The 17,031-nt window shown below is 36.5% G+C and overlaps 1 protein-coding gene across 17 annotated transcripts in view; it reads left to right on the top strand.

Annotated features, from left to right (window-relative positions):
- Positions 1-2,679: 2,679 nt before the first annotated feature.
- The window catches only part of Nhe2 (Na[+]/H[+] hydrogen exchanger 2), a 28,109-nt gene continuing 13,757 nt past the window's right edge, over positions 2,680-17,031 (top strand). For all 17 annotated transcript variants that reach the window (XR_001770238.3, XM_017151479.3, XM_017151472.3 and 14 more), the window contains exons 1-9: positions 2,680-3,152; positions 9,380-9,927; positions 11,258-11,480; positions 13,577-13,840; positions 15,382-15,581; positions 15,685-15,805; positions 16,217-16,355; positions 16,415-16,632; positions 16,699-16,991. Coding sequence is in view for 16 of the 17 variants with exons in the window: in XM_017151479.3 (XP_017006968.2) it covers positions 9,475-9,927; positions 11,258-11,480; positions 13,577-13,840; positions 15,382-15,581; positions 15,685-15,805; positions 16,217-16,355; positions 16,415-16,632; positions 16,699-16,991 (1,911 nt within the window). In the remaining variant the exon portion in view is untranslated. The remainder of the gene's footprint in view (positions 3,153-9,379; positions 9,928-11,257; positions 11,481-13,576; positions 13,841-15,381; positions 15,582-15,684; positions 15,806-16,216; positions 16,356-16,414; positions 16,633-16,698; positions 16,992-17,031) is intronic.

Raw genomic sequence — 17,031 nt, 5'->3', positions numbered from 1 at the left:
ACGACTTTGTGGATTGCCTTTATGCTTTTTCAAAGCCTTAAATATCACCATTGTTTTTATACCCTTGCAGAGGGTATTATGATTTCAGTCAGAAGTTTGCAACGCAGTGAAGGAGACGTTTCCGACCCCATAAAGTATATATATTCTTGATCAGCATCACAAGACGAGTCGATCTAGCCATGTCCGTCTGTCCGTCCGTCTGTCCGTCTGTCCGTCTGTCCGTCTGTCCGTCTGTCTGTTTCTACGCAAACTAGTCTCTCAGTTTTTGAGCTATCGATACAAAACTTTCGCAAAAGTCTTCTTTCTATTGCAGGTAGTATATATGTCGGAGCCGACCGGATCGGACAACTATATCTTATAGCTCCCATAGGAACAATCGGAAAAAAAAACTTTAAAAAATTCTAGCTTCGGTGTTTTTTGAAATATTACCTTCTACTTTTGGGGATGTTATTTTTTAAATATTTCTGAATTTCGAATAAATTATTTAAAAAATCGGACTACTATATCATATAGCTGCCATAGGAACGATCGGAAAATTAATGGAAAAGTAATAGGAAATAAATTCAAGCTTCTTTGGTTTTTATTGTATTATCTTCTACTCTAGGATATGACTCTTTTTAAATATTTCCGAATTTCAATTTTAATTTGATCAAAATCGGACGACTATATCATATAGCTGCCATAGGAACGATCGGAAAATTAATGAGAAATATTAAATAATTGAACATTTTTGCGATTTGTTAATTAATAGGAATGATCTGCAAGGGTATATAAGCTTCGGCTGGCCGAAGCTAGCTTCCATTCTTGTTTTAGTTTAAAATTTGTTCTTTTACTGGATTCTGGATATGTACTTAATTTATTTAAAAAATTCCATATTCCCTAATCATTTGTTATGCAAAAAAAAAACGAAATACCCCTAAAAATGATTTTAATAACGTATTCGCAAAGAAATTGAATTTCCGTCGTGAAATAAATTTCCCTTATTACGACTCAGCTTCCCATCCAATTATATACCGCACAGCCAATCTAATCGGAATTATTTAGCCATTGTCAGCTCCAGAAATCATTAGCAATGTTATAACATACACTGCGAGAAACGTGGAGTAAGAAGTTTTTAGTTTTATGCTTAATTTCTCAAACTGAAACTATGATCTGGACCCATTTGAGATAAACAATTGAGACAAAATTAAAATGAATTACTTTTATATTTCATTCCCCACTTTCAAACAATGGTTTTCCTAGTTTTTCGCCGTGCAATAGTGACCCTGCCTGTGGTTTTAGTGTGTAAAAATGTACTCTCTCGATTCATAAAATCGTCGTTAGGGACATCCAATCAAGGCAGCAGACGACGCAGTTTCGCAGAATGAACCCCCATCCTTAGGATTCAATTACGTGCACTTAGCTGCAGTCGTTCAAGTACAAGGATAATGTGTACTCCACAGTCTCAGTATCGTGTTTTCAGGCCAGAGATAAAAGAGCTGCACCCACGCCATCAGCTGCCAACTTTGGATCGATATAATGGAAATGCCACGATATTGAAATGTTTGCTCTGAAAGTGCTGCACACACTCACTTGCTCCGTGCCCTTTGCAATTATCAAGGAATTACAATCGTGTTGTTATCCTTGCACACAGGACCTCAACCCGCAGCCGTGTTATGCCACCAAAAAAAAAAAACAAAAAATCAATTTCCATTGCGGGAAACTCGGTTTTCCTGACCATTTGTGGTTGCCCTCCTTGCTCTGTTCCCTCAATTATTCATTTCAATTAACTGCACAAAAGTGGGCAAGAATGCAAGGAAATTGCCAACGATGTCCGATTGAATTTAAGCATGTCCCTTAATTGACGGGATTATCCAATCAATTCCTTTGGATATGCAATGTTTTTGGAAAGTACTTAGTAGAAGGGATTGTTTTGTTTTGGGTTAATAATCTTGGATAAGTAGTATAATTCTTTATTTATAAAAAAAAACATTGAGTGAACGGCATTACAAATGTATAATTAAAGGGGATTTACAGAGCTTTTTTTTATAAACAAGAAAGGATTAGAAAATAAATCGACTTGGTTATTTTAACCGTCTGTCGATCTCGGCTTTCTCAGTGTCAAAAGTGCCAGTGTACTACACCTGACTTCCCGGATAATAAATTCTTGAATAATAAATGGCTAATTTATTTTACGATAATTATTCTCCATTAAAACCACCTGTAATTTAAAAAAAAAAACTATAAATATTTTTTCAAAAATGTAAATGGAAAAATCGAAAGTTAAATAAACAAAATATCTCATAAATATACTTACTTACTATTATTTAAAGAAATGAATTATAAACATTTTGGAATTTTAAAAAGCCAAATAACTCAGAAATATTTATTTACTTGAAAATCTATCAGAATTCTGGCAATCGAGCGTTGTTATAGATCCCGCTGCATACAGTTTTCTATTTACATGGTTGACCCATATTTAATAAACATTTTCCTTTACAATATTTTCTTGCCACTTAGTTTTATGTGCATATTTTCTTCCCCGCTCTCCCTCTTCCCATCCTCCGCTTTAACAGCCGTTTTGCCAGTGTGGGTGCCGGTTAACAGACCCACGCTCTGTTAGCGCTGGAACACCCCTGTTATCGGGCCGATTTCGGTTTCTCCGCTCTTTCAAATATATTTTCCTACGATTCTCGCATTCAGTTCTCGGCCGCAGAGTGCGCAGCAGTTTCTACTTTTCCGACCCGGTCGCTGAATTTTGTTTTCCATTTCCATTGCCCAGCCAAATGGATTTATTTATTTGAGAATTATTCGAAAACGATTTGGAAAACTGTTTAAATATGTAAATCGATACGAAAGCAAGCCGTGTTTTTCCCTTATTTCGTGATGTCGTGTGTTTTTATAGTGTGTGAACGAAATATGTGCGCCTTTTTTCATCAATAAATATTAATGCACATTGTGCCGTTTGTCGGGCATAAATTAGAAATCATTATTTATTGCACACGTCTGCAGTGCGAATCAAAACAAAATCGGAAGCGGAGAGAGAGTGATAGAAAGGAAGGAGAGCAGAGGAGAGAGTGGGCGCGAAAGAGTGCGAAAAATAGTGGAAGAGAAATAACAGCTGCCGGCTGATTTGTTACGGAAAAGGAAAACGAAGAAAGAACAAGAAAAACGTGCGTAAAGTTGGTATATCTACACAGAAAACAAATCATACTCATGTTCAAAATGTATATATTTTTAAGGGGAATTCTCATGGAATTCTAAAATAATTTTTAGGTGTTATTTTTCTTCATAAAATACTTTTTAAAGTTGTTAATTTTTGTAGGAGAGGTATATTTAAGATACATTTTGGCATTGAGAAACAATTTTCGACTCATGATTTTTAAAGAAAATGGTAAAATTTAAACATTTTATAAAAAGCATCTTTAAGATATTGTATCTTTTACAAAAATTTAAATCTTTAAGATACTTTTTCCAATGTAGATATTGGTTCAAAAAATGTAAAATAAATATTTGCGGCCATTCACGTGTATGTATACACACATATGTATTCTTCGTGTATTTATAGACCTTCTTCTATATTATTTCACGATTTCAACAACAGCGTCTTTCCTCTATTATTTATTTTTTACGTCTACGGAAAGTGTACTTGAGGTTATTTCGGTCTTTTGCCGGCTCAGTCATTTCCCCTGTTTTCACTTCTCCATTCGTTTTGCTCTACTTATTTGTTCCCATTTTGCATTCCGAAATGCCCACATCTACATGTGTACTTATGTAGTACATAGAAAACATTTGTAATTGTTGCTGTTTGGTCAACATATTTTGTTGTTGCCAACCTGATAACGTGGATCAGCATGGCAACATATTGTCATGTCTCTTGCTTTGCTCAAACCTAATGTTTTCTACTGACTCATCTTATTTTAGAATCTAGTATTGCAAGATCTAAAAATTGCATTCTTCTGATACTTTTTCATTCAAGTGTTTATTCCAGAAAATGGTTTACTCATCTAAACGAGAATTTCGCAACTTTAAAACCTATTTTTGAAGTGAATTAAAAGTTTTAAAAAAATAAAATTCGTTTACTCTTGGAAAAATTCTAAATATTTTTCTAAACGTTCTGAGTAAATATATATGTAAGCTTAATATATAACGTCCGCCTTCGCTTGATCAGTCAAAAAACAAGTTTTTTATATTCAAGCATGCATAAACAAATATTTATAGTCGCATGTATATAACGCCTATATAAATAAATCTACACTGGGCTTTTCCACACAGGCCTGTCAAAAAAATGTGCTAGTGGAATTAAATCGTCAATCAAGTTGATTTCATTATCAATTATCAGCCAATAAATTAAGATATGGGCAGACACAGATATCGCACCGATTTATCTATGAAAATATGTGTAAACATTATTCAATTGTTATCTAACGTGTTGTGTTAATTATAAGCCATTTACCTGTGTAGGAACTGGTCAGTAGCATTGTTGTAAACATGATATCATTAATGGGTAACTCTTTAAGGTATGACACAACAGAAGGTGACGTGAATTCCTATAAAAATTACTTTCTAGGAAAACATTTTTGTTAAAGAACAATCAATTTCAATTATAGTTGAGCTTCATTTTCTGTGCTTCATGATTCAAAGTTCCATGAAACGTATTTACCTGCTGGCCAATGCATATCATTAGCAATAAATACTATGAATACCAATGCTCATTTGTAATCTTTTTATCTGATAAAATTTGACATGTCCTTGTTTGACAATGAAATATTCGATTTATGATGAGTCTACATCCATTAGACCTTGACCAAAATAATGCCTTTTGTTGTAAACCATATACAGTGGCATTTGTAAAATCTATTTTGGCTTGTTATCAGTTGCTCTATCTCAAGTAGTTTTTGCTATTACCAAAAAATCAATTTAAAAATTAAACGAAAAACACAGAAAATCGATTTTTAAGCTTTAAATTACGTTCGAGCTGACCAAATGCCTGAAATATTTTATCAGTAGCGTGATCTAATTCTAGGAAACAAATTCTTTATAATAGATAAAAATAAAGTCTACTTAAGCTGTGGGCTTTAATTTATTGGTCAGCTATTTTAAGTCGCAATAAATTCTTACCTTAAGCAGAGCTTTTTAATTTACTCGTTTGTTTATTTAACTTTGGCACGTTTAAAGTACCAGTCTTAATGATAAAAATAATATCATGGTTTTTTTATTGGTATCTTTAAGATAAATATCAAAGTCGTCCGGCAGGATTAAAAAAAAATGTATCCTGTATTAATATATTAATTGACTTGAACTCATTTTTAGATTTGTAGTTAAAGTCTATCTTACAAGGATTAATTTAAATCTGTTTAATGATAAAAAATTTCTAAAATGATTAGTCATATAATGGTTTACCAATTCCTAGTTTGCATTGAAATACAAAAATATTCAATAATATGTACCGTTTTTACAAAAATACTGTGAATAAAAAAAATTATCTCCCATCTCGATGGTACCTGCCCTCCTATTATGTATTTCAAAATTATAAGTAGAACCATCAAATGACAATTTCAAAGCCATTTGCGATGGAAGTTTTTTTTGGGGTCCAATTGTTAGTTAGTCCAACATTCTGTGAACAATTTCCAGCAAACACAAAATGATTTTGTCTTAATGGCTTTCGTTTTATTCGCATGTATGTAAATTAAATTTTGCAACTCTTTTATGTAAATGATCATTTATTATTTTGGGTATGTAAATTAACTTTTGCAACTCTTTTATGTAAATGATCATTTATTATTTTGGCTGGGTGGTCAAAAAGGTCTGCACATGACGGAAAAGTCCCAAAATGCTCTCAACTATGATGATGAGATGGAAATTTGGCTTGAGATAAAGAATGTTTAATGCAAATTTTCGGGTAGTAAATTTAAAGGGTGCAAAAAAATGGCTTAGAACATTTTGGTTGAGTTAACAATTAATTTAATTTATTGTAGGAATTCGCAATTATTGTGAACTTTGAATTTAAAAATTGTTTTGCAATTATATAAATTATCAATTGTGATTCTTCCTGGGACTGAAGCAGTAATTGTGTACTTTGTTACACAAACTGAATTAACTTAAAAAATTATTTTCAGAGTCACAGGTGCAGAAAACAAAGTCGTGCCAGTAAATAATAAACTTGACTGCATAATGCCAATAGATATTAAAACCAATCGTTGAGTATAAACAATGCAAATATCTTCCCTATCTGTTCAAGCTGTTAAACAGATAAGATAGATAAAATATGTCAACAGTTTGTTTATTTAAACTAGAAAAACTGAATAAAATTAAGCCAAATCGAAACAGTTATAAAAAACTGTTTTTGCCGGAACATGTTCACGGCTATTAGAATATTTTACGGGTCCTCAGGAAGCAAATCGAATTTGGACAGATCAGACAATGGTTTTATTTTTGTGCTCGTAAGCAGTCAATATTTAAGTTAGCATCGTCGAAATTTCCATAAACTTGTGCGCATTGGTATAATAACAATTTAACGATATTTTCAGTCGCAAATTGTTTTGGCTGCCAGATGCACTGATTCCATTTTCGGCCAATTGAGCAGCTACGGTCCCCAAGTTTGCATTCTGGATAATCGCCTTTAACCGGTTCGTGGGGCTTTCGGCCAGTTTGAATTCTACCGCTGCACTCTCTGTTGCATTTTTCATACATCAATTGGCTTTGATTTGTTTATAAATAATTTTGCCCTGCAACTGCGACGGCATTTTCCATATTCCCTGTGGCGCATGTTATCGATTAGCTGCCGCCGAAAGCGTAGCCTCAAAACGGTTGGGCCAAAGTTCAGGAACCCGAACCAACAAAGAAAGTTGACATTAATGGGTGGTAAGTGACAGCTGGAAAAATACCTTTATTTAACGATTCCTAACTAAAAGTAAGTTAGCGAAGGGAAACCAATTTAAGATTGCTATTTTTTGGTTGTCATCTAAAATGCAACTCTACTTCCCATTTTTAGTACAGTCACCGCAAATGCAACTCTACTTCTCATTTATACAATCACCTCAAATGCAACATTTTTCTTTTTAACAACAGTATCTTATTTAATTCTGATGCAAATCTTTCTATTCCAGGTTTAGTCGACTGCATTATTTATTTAGTTGCCTTTTTCATACACAAATATGCCATATTTTGCTAAAAAGTCGTTCGGTTGGTGGGCACACACAAACTTTTTCTTGGTGGCTGGCCAAAATGTACATCATACATATAATATGTATTCCCAATTGGTTATTTTCACAAATATAGTATAGTTCTTTTCAAAATTCGTTTGACCTTTAAAAATACATTATTTCCGCTGACTAAACTTGAACTCTGGCCATGAAAGAGGGAAAACCTCGCCTCAAATATTTACATTTGTATCGGGAATTAGTCGCCCTCACTGGCCAAAATAAACATAAGTTTATGGAGCGGGTTGTTGGCGGAAAGAGGTTTTGCGGGGGCACGAATCCAATTCACGTCTATACCCCAAGGTGTAGGGGCTCTGCGGACCCAAAGCATAAAGTAAACTCAAATTAAATATTAACACATTTCGGGGGTGTTCGGTGGCTGGCGATGTGCGAAGAAATCAATTAAATTGTGGCGCAATTCGTTCAAGCTCAAGGACCTTTGGCTATAGATGTTGGGTCAACAATGCGAGAGTACATATATCTGGAAAAGATTCTGAACTGTGTGGCAAGAACAATGAAACTTTTCTAGTGACGTTGAAAAAGTTGTATTCCACTTGATATTTAAAAGAATGGTGCAGTCAAGCGTTTTCCGCAACAGAAAACTGAAGTTTCCTCTCAGTGTCATAAAGTTTTGAGTTACCTTTTGAAAATAGGGCACAAAAATAAACCATGTCGAGTACTTCGACTATCGGATACCCGTTACTCCGCTAAAAAATGTGCAATTGAGTTGGAAGTATGCATGCAGCAAACTGATTGCTTGAATTATAATTCTTGCTCATAACTTTAAACGAATGATCCGATTTGAAATATTTCTTCTACATTTCGTTTGGAAACGCGTTCATCTACCTGTTACATACTTTTGCACTAATACAATATACACTTTTAATCTACGAGTAATGGGAAAAAATATACCTAATGAAACTTTAAATTTGAGATATCTAATATTATCTATCGGCATATTATTTAAATTTAAAGACCACAATTTTGTACATGTAATTTTAAGCAGTTGATTAAAATTGTTTACCAAAATTTGTAATCAAATATTTCTTATGCGTTCCACTGTTCTTCTGATTAGCAATTAATTAAATCAAACGGTTTTGCACTAATGCCACTTGAAATTGATTCATACAGATTTGCGGAGAATCGGGTTAGACTTTCGATTAAAGCCGGTTAGTTGCTCAACTGTTAACGGGCTGTAATCAAAGTCAGTGAACTTGAAATTCTGTGGGCGTTAATCTAATCACCACTTTGCACCAAATTGGTTGTGTGGGTGGCCTAGAAATTTCACGACCATTGCCAAGAACAATTGATTATGATGGGGTAAGAGAAGACTCCTTGAGTGATAAACCTTAATTGGCCATCAATTTTATATAATGAGATAGTCGACACTTGCACAAACAGAAGACGAATTTGCAGTACAAACAGATTCAATTGCTCCAGTCGAAACAATTACAGAAATCGACTCGTACATTGCCCTCCAATTTATCAGCATCTCGAATGTGACACTGGTACCATCGCAATTGATTTAATTGAGGAGCTTTATCTCCCGCACTCGATAGATAAGCTTTCGCTACTGCTGCTAATAAAATTTCGCCAATAATACAAATCAGATCTTATCGCAGTCCAACTGGCAGTTCCACTTATATTTGTTTACTCTGCCTTATTGCCATATTTACCATTGGTATTAACTTGCTAATTTCGCATGGCGCTAAGAGCACTGGATCTATCCAGTTCGAAAAACAAATATTGCCTGATAATTTTTTATTCAATCTCAAAAAAGCATGTCTGCAAACCGCTGCAAAGTGGACAAATAAAAGCTCTTGAATTTAACTGGATTTATTGCAAATAGATTGCAAATTAACACTGGAAATAAACAGAGTGTTTTTAATAAACGACGCGTCGTTTTTAGAAAATCACGTGTCGCAGGCAATTGAATATGCGATTTGATTTTAGCACATTTTTATTTGCAATGGTCCCAAAGACCAATTCAAAGGGAATTATCCAGACACCGATGGTGGCATAAGAATAAATATAAATGTGTGATTTTATGGATTTTGGCCAGAAGGCTTCATGGTTGGTACAATCCGTTGGATTTAACCAGTTTCGATTGGTTATTGCGGCAGGTCGGTCGACTTGAAGAGTGATAATAAAAAAGAAGGCTCGATGAATTTACTAATACTTATTTACTTTTATTGCAGTTAACAAAAACCAACCACATCAACTTAAAAGGAAACTGGCTAAGTAGAAGGACACTATAGCATGCCAGGATCAAAGGAGTGAATACCAGATCACAATGAGCAACCTGACGGAGCAGGATTACGACAGTGCCACTCCGGCGCTGCAGCAGCAGATGAATCTGGCCCGCAGAGCCTGCTGGAGGAACCAGTCCTCCAGCTCGCATTTTCCTCCCAAAAATATAACCACAAAATCTGGTACATTCGCCAGTGACGCAGCCAGTCGCTTAGACTTAGTTAATCCCAAGATTGCGAATCAAATCGATGCAGAGGCACCACCACCACCGAGAGATGAAACCAAAGCACGAACAGCACCACAAACAGCAGCCGCAAATCGCAAGACCACCTGCACATTCTCCGACTGGCGGGGGACTCTCAGCAAAAGGATGCTGCTCATCTGTGGCTTCATCCTAATCCTTGGACTCGCCCACGGACGGCCGAACACGAGTGCTGTGGGCGTGGCCCCGGGGAAGGATGGCAAGGATATTGCGGATGCGGTCACCCAGCTAAATGTGAGTACGGCAAAATGCGAAATCCACAATCCAATTGAACGGCCATTAAAGCCAGGCATTACCTCACATCCGGTGTGCAGGCAAAGCTCTTTAGGTGATTGCAATTACCGAAACACCGGATTTTGGTTAGAACTACAGTAGACAACCGCTGAAAAATTACTATTGCGTCATAGTAATTTAATAAAAAGAAAAAATTTATTTCGATAAATTTATTTTACTAAATTTTTATTTTGATTAAAAAGTTAATTTTCTAATAATTCTTTTGTTTTACTTTGAAAAAAAAAACCAAAAATATTAACAAACCAATTTTGATAAAAATCTTTGATTTTTAAACATTTTTTTTAGTTTCCATTGTACATTCTACAGGAGTTCGACTGTAGCTCAATTGAAAGCAAATCGTAGTGTAATAAACATACTCTTAATTGCTGTATTTAGCGATGAAATATCGACTAGTTTATGTGGGAACTAAAAGGCGTAACTTAATAAGAGATATGAAAAACAATCACTGCATCTTAAAAAAAGTGTAAAGCTTCCCTGTTTTTTTTTAAATTTATGAGTTGTGAAAATGTTTATCAAAAGTGCCAACTGTCTGATGGATTGTCAGATTTCATACAGCCCAAGACCAAAGTTATCTACGAAGCAAACACATGATTTCTTATCATAATTATAACAAAAGATTGATTTACTAATTAAGTAACTTGGCGTCACGTATTAAGTTTTTTTCTGGAAAGCTACAAGAAGATCCCTAAAAATAGGTATCATTGAACTTGTATCGAAAACCAATTATGCATGTTGGGAAGCCCCAATTAATTAGCAATGGTTTGACGTCACATTTAAAGGTCTGTGCGCACATAAGTCTCCACTATTTCCCAGATTTCTTGACTTGTAAACAACCGATTAGCCCCAATACGCAATTTAATATTCATTGAATGGCTGACATATATCCGACATTCTACCTCACTTACCTCACTGACCTAGATCAACATTTCAACCAGACTTTAAGTGTAACAATTTGAAACGCTGACGAATCATTCAAAAAATTAAAACAAAAACCTGACACTTTCGTGTTCCAGTGCGTCATTGATAAAAATGATTGTAATTTTCAATGGCGTGTTTCCGAACGCTTAACTCAACCCCTGATATTCCCAACCCATCAGGTCTGGACTTTATTTTCCGCAGTTTATACACCCATGTAAATATTTGATGTTTGCCTTTGCGGGTATTGGAAATTTACTTGCACGGCGCATTTATCAATTTCCCGCCCAGTGTTTGCCAATTATAAACCGCTAATGCCTGAATTATTTCGCTCTTCCTTCCTGCCCAAAAACAGCTGGCCCAGACCTCGCCCCTGGATGCGGTGGATGTGGGCCTGGATCCAACGCCACCGGTGAGGTTGCCACGTGCCGAGCCACTGAAATCCAGCGACGAGGATGCGGAGGGCAGCGAAGGGCATAAGATGGAGAGGTATCCCCTATCCAGCGTGGACTTCGCTCGGGTAAAAACGCCGTTCATCATCGGGATCTGGATTCTGTCCGCCAGCATAGCCAAAATCGGTGAGTAATGTACACACCTTAATTAATCAAAACATTATATTTTTGCTCAAACAAATATGTACGTTGAATTAAAAAATAAAAAAAAATGTTATTCATCAAATACACCGAAAAAAAAGATCATAGAAACTATAGTATTCGTATATGAATTCTATACTATTGAGTTTCAAATATATTTTAATAAGATGAGTATTAAATTATTACTTTCGGTAGTGTTATATATATATAAAAAAGTCCGGAAAATATCGCCATTAATCCAAGAAAATATCGCCATTAATCCAAGAAAAAATTCAACGACTCTTCCACTTATTCATTTTTTAAAAAAACTAATAACAAATTTCCATAAACTTAAGATAATTTTTCTATATTCAAAGGCGTTTTAAAAACACGTGCGATTTTCTAAAATTAAGGGCGATTTTTTTTCTGAGTGTATTTAAACTTTCAGTATAGAAATTAAACAACAAAATTTGAACTTTAAATATTTAATAACATTACTTTTACCACACTTTTTTTCTGGACCTAGTGTATTTTTAATACAACGAGTATTAGGAGTTAAACTACGGTATTTTTGGGCGTAATGCAAAATAAGGAAAAGTTAGTTTTGAGCAGATTATTAAGTATTGTAAATGGCAAGAGAAGTTGCATTTAGGATATTCAACCTTATTTCTAAGTGAAGCTAAAATTTGCATTGTTCAACCTAACAAAACTGGCCAATTAGTAAAAATAATGTAGATTTAACTTGTGCATAATCAGCGGAAAATGTGGTTTCCCCAGAGCAGCCACGAATCCTTTTCCTGTGGAGGAAAAGCCACAATGTCTGTTCCTGGGCGTGGGTGTCTGTTTTATTTTTCTACTGCTGTTGCCAGGCAAAATCAATATGGTTTATGTAATTCCTACGACTACGGCTACGACGCCATCATGCAGATTTGCGTCAAGTCGGCGACGTAACCGTGTGGGCGCCTGGCTGCGAGTCCTGGCCGAAGGACATTGCATAAGCCCACGATGGATGTGTGCAACAAGCCGCCGGACATGGGGCCTTGACCCTGCGCCCCGAGCAACAATTGGGCCCGAAGGCGGTGCATTAATCATTTACTTTGATACTCAACCACTTTCAAGCCTCACGAGACTTCATTACCAAGGTTTTTAGCTTTGGTTTATTTATTTCTGGCCCCAATGTCGGCAATTTACCACTGCCAGACAGGTTTATCTGTAGCCCTGCCCATAACCTTGATTGCAGGCGAGAGAAAATCCATTTTCCGCCATCAAGGACGCTGGCAAGTTTTTTTTACGGGTCCCCGTTTCCATTTCAATTTCTATTTTTGAGTGGGACCCAAAAATATGTAGGCGAAAAATGATTGCGAATGCCATTTGGCCAGAAACCCAACTAGTGGGAAGGTCGATTATAAAGTGAGAGGATTGGCACTTAGCGAGGAAATGAAGCAGAGTTTTGGCTGCCAGATAAGAACTGGAACATGTCTAAACTTTCCTTGAGTCTGATATTTTTAAAAGCTTTAAAAGTAAGTTCTATAATAATTTTGTAGATTATATAACGCTTAACCTTTAAAATTGTAATGGACCATTCAACCAAAAGTGTGGTTTTTATATTGACTTTTTGACTTTCTTTATCTTTAAACAACATTATAATTGCTTTTTAATTTCCACATTATTTTCCTTATTTCCTCGTATCTTCGTAGCTTCGTATCAGTTCCTTAATTAAATTCCAAACACCGAAAATGCAAATTGAGCTCTTACATTTTCAACGAATATTTTCCCTACCCTATTTTGCTTTGTTTACGAAGCATAATAATCCTTCGTTTCGGCGCCCTTGAACCCAAAATATTTTGTCAAGAGAGTGAGGTATAAAGGGCAAAAGGGTATAAACTAGAAAGGGCTCGCCATCAAAGGCAAAAGGCACTAGAAATTGCATGCAAATTTGCCATCATTTCCATCAAATGGGAACATTTTCGTTTCTATGGCAGGCGGTAATTAATGGAAATATTTCGGTTCAACCAGTTCCCACGATTTCATAAGCAATTGCGTTGCAGAATTTTCCGTGTTTATCTATAAGGAAAGTCTAAATATTTTACAATTTATTTCAGGTTTCCACATGACGCCCAAACTGCATCTAATATTTCCGGAGTCGTGCCTGCTGATTGTCGTGGGCGTGGTCATCGGGGTGGTGCTCTATTTTTGCACCGATGTCGCCGTCTCCCCTCTGACCCCGAACACCTTCTTCTTCTATATGCTGCCCCCGATTATCCTGGACGCAGGCTACTTTATGCCCAATCGATTGTTCTTCGACAACCTGGGCACCATCCTGCTGATGGCGGTGGTCGGGACCATCTTCAACATAGCCACCATCGGTGAGTGCGGTAACCCGAGATGGATTCGATCCTGCTCCTTGGTCCTTGGGGGAATTGTCCTGTCGTTTAGCTGATGGCCAAGTAAACAAAGGTAGTCGACTGGTCTGGTAATCCCATCCATCTGTGTCCATCAACTGAAAAACGGTCAATGGAAGTTGTCGTTTAGATTCGTCGATTGTTGTGTTGTTGTTTTGTGTTGTTTGTTTTGTTGGGGTTAGCACAAGAGTAAACTCAGCAAAATTTATTATTGGCAAACAATGGTCTAATACAGTCGTTATTGGATTATAATCAATATTATATTTGCAAAAGGATTTTGAATTAGTATATCAAAACTTAAGAGTACATTTATTAACATTTAGTGACAATTTTCCACCTTCAATGATTGACTATTTCGCATGTGTTATTCGTACTTCCTGAAGTGAAAATTCCAATATTTAATCTCATTTGAAGTACTCCCAACCTGATCAAAACAAATATGTGAACAGTACTTGTCAAATGGTTGACAATTACAAAAGGTGTCAGCAACGCCAGCAATTAGACACCTGATACAGATGAGTAAACAGAAGCTGAATCATCCGAAACATCCGAAAAAAACCCCGCCTTTTTTAACCCCCAATGAAAAGAGACAATATGCCAGGGGACGTATATTTTGTTCACTCCCAATAAATTAGACGACACGCGAGGGGCGTGGCGCCGCCTTAACTAGATGACCGCTTAGACGTGATTTACACAGAGTGTAACAAAACATGCGATGGATGTGGATGCTGCCACCGCAGATGTTGAAGTGATCCAAATAACAAAGGAAAAAGGGGGCCTCTCAGTGTGTGGAAGGGGGTGGCAGACGCCAGTTAGATGAATGACCGAAACCGCAAACGGACGGCGGGATGTACGCTCGAGTTGCCACAGCTTCCCCTCCGAACATCCAGACTTGCCAATTACTTATGCTTAACAAATTGGATTACATATCAGAATGAGCGAACAACGCTGTTAGCTTATCTCTCGCGATTCATTTAGAAAATTAAAAATTCCGATGCCATTATTAATTTAACCATTTTTTTTAATCTAATGTATTTAAAAATTAATTTAATTATATAGAAACTCCGTATATAAATTGCCTTAGATACATTCGAATTTTTTAATAATTTATAAATAAATAATTGACTACAAATATTGTCATGCACAAGTGGAATCGTTAGGAAGCTTTTGCATCTCATGTACATTATTTACTGGTGGCACAATTTGTGCTTATTGAAGAGCCCCACAAGCAATATTATGGAAACATTCAATTTGCGTCGTTCCCAATTCAATTATTGTTGGAAGAACACGCTTATCAATTGACTTAAGTGACTTGGAGATGCATTTCGAAAACAACAACAAACTGCAGCAATGTCAATGCCACACGATTGCCCATCGATTGGCCAGTATCTAATTAGGTTTAAGAAGGACTGAGGGAAATTGATGGCTTGGAAATAGATTACATACCCGTTGCATCCCCTGATTTTATTTACCTTACCCCCTTTATTTAATTTTCTCCCTTGAAGGTGGCTCGTTGTACGCCTGCGGAAAGATGGGAATTTACGGGGAAAGCGAGACTCCGGGTCTGATGGACGTATTTCTGTTTGCCTCCCTGATATCCGCCGTAGATCCGGTGGCTGTTCTGGCCGTATTCGAGGAGATACACGTCAACGAGATCCTGTACATTGTTGTCTTTGGCGAGTCCCTGCTGAACGATGCCGTTACGGTAAGCTGGGTTTATTGATTGCGAGACGTGAGGGCGGGATGTGGGAGCAATTAAGTCAACAAGTGCCCGGCATGGTTAACAAATTCACTTTTCTGCCCCCCAGGTTGTGATGTACCACATGATGGAGTCCTACAATGAGATTGGCTTGGACAAAATCATCGCCCAGGACATCGCCAGCGGTGTGGGTTCCTTCTTCGTGGTTGCACTAGGTGGCACTGCCATAGGTGAGTGCTTGTTTCTAACTCGGTTTTGCAAAATTAATTAGATTTTGCTTAGCCATCCTTCACTGCAATTCACAGGTGCAAAGAAAGAAAAGTTCGATATGAGATATATATTCTACCTTATTTCATATCAAGAAAAAGACAATATGATGAATGTCAAATTTATGATTCAGAAATATCAATTATACTATTTTGAAATACAGAAAAATTTGTTTAACAACTAATGTAAAATAAGATAATTATTATATTTTCTTTATTCAAATCAAATTGACATGAATAATTTGATCTTTAAAAAACATTAAATTGACCTGCACATATCAATATGATCTTTTGTCAAGTTTTTTTCTGTGTGGCTTTTATTCAACATTTTACCTACACTTTTTGGCTTTATTCTACAATTTTTTTTTCTATTAGGCATCATCTGGGGCTTTCTTACAGGCTTAGTGACCCGCTTTACCGATCATGTGCGTGTCATAGAACCTATTTTCATATTTGTGATGGCTTACTTGGCCTATCTCAATGCGGAAATCTTCCACATGAGCGGCATTTTAGCGTGAGTTTTGCAAATTATACCCAATTTTAAATATCTTACTAGTAAAAATTATTCAACAGCATCACTTTCTGTGGTATAACGATGAAAAACTATGTGGAATCGAATATTTCACAAAAATCGCATACGACTGTTAAATATGCCTTGAAGATGTTGTCGAGCTCGGCGGAGACCATTATCTTTATGTTCCTAGGCGTGGCCACTGTGAACAATATGCACGTATGGAATACGTGGTTTGTGATCCTGACCATCGCCTTCTGTTCGGTGTTTCGTGTTATTGGTAAATGTTTTATTATGCTATTTTATTGAAAACCGGTTGCTGACTGCATTTTCTTTAACATTTCAGGTGTTATTTTGCTATCAGCCCTTGCCAATCGCTTCCGTCTGCACAAACTATCCCGGGTGGATCAGTTTGTGATGTCCTACGGCGGATTGCGTGGTGCTGTGGCCTTTGCCCTGGTACTTCTGGTCGATGAGAATGTGGTCAAGCAGAAGAACATGTTTGTTACCACCACGATAGCTGTGATTTACTTTACCGTCTTCCTGCAAGGCATCACCATCAAACCGCTGGTCAAGATCCTCAATGTGAAACGGGCCAACAAACGCAAGCCAACCATGAATGAGCGAATTCATGAAAGGGTCGGTTTTCTATATGGTTTCAAAAGATGTGCATTGGTTA

This window comes from Drosophila takahashii, chromosome 2L (assembly GCF_030179915.1).
Source record: "Drosophila takahashii strain IR98-3 E-12201 chromosome 2L, DtakHiC1v2, whole genome shotgun sequence".
Taxonomy (NCBI): domain Eukaryota; kingdom Metazoa; phylum Arthropoda; class Insecta; order Diptera; family Drosophilidae; genus Drosophila; species Drosophila takahashii.
The sequence above is the reverse complement of the archived record's forward strand: the minus strand, read 5'-3'. Positions and strand labels throughout refer to the sequence as shown.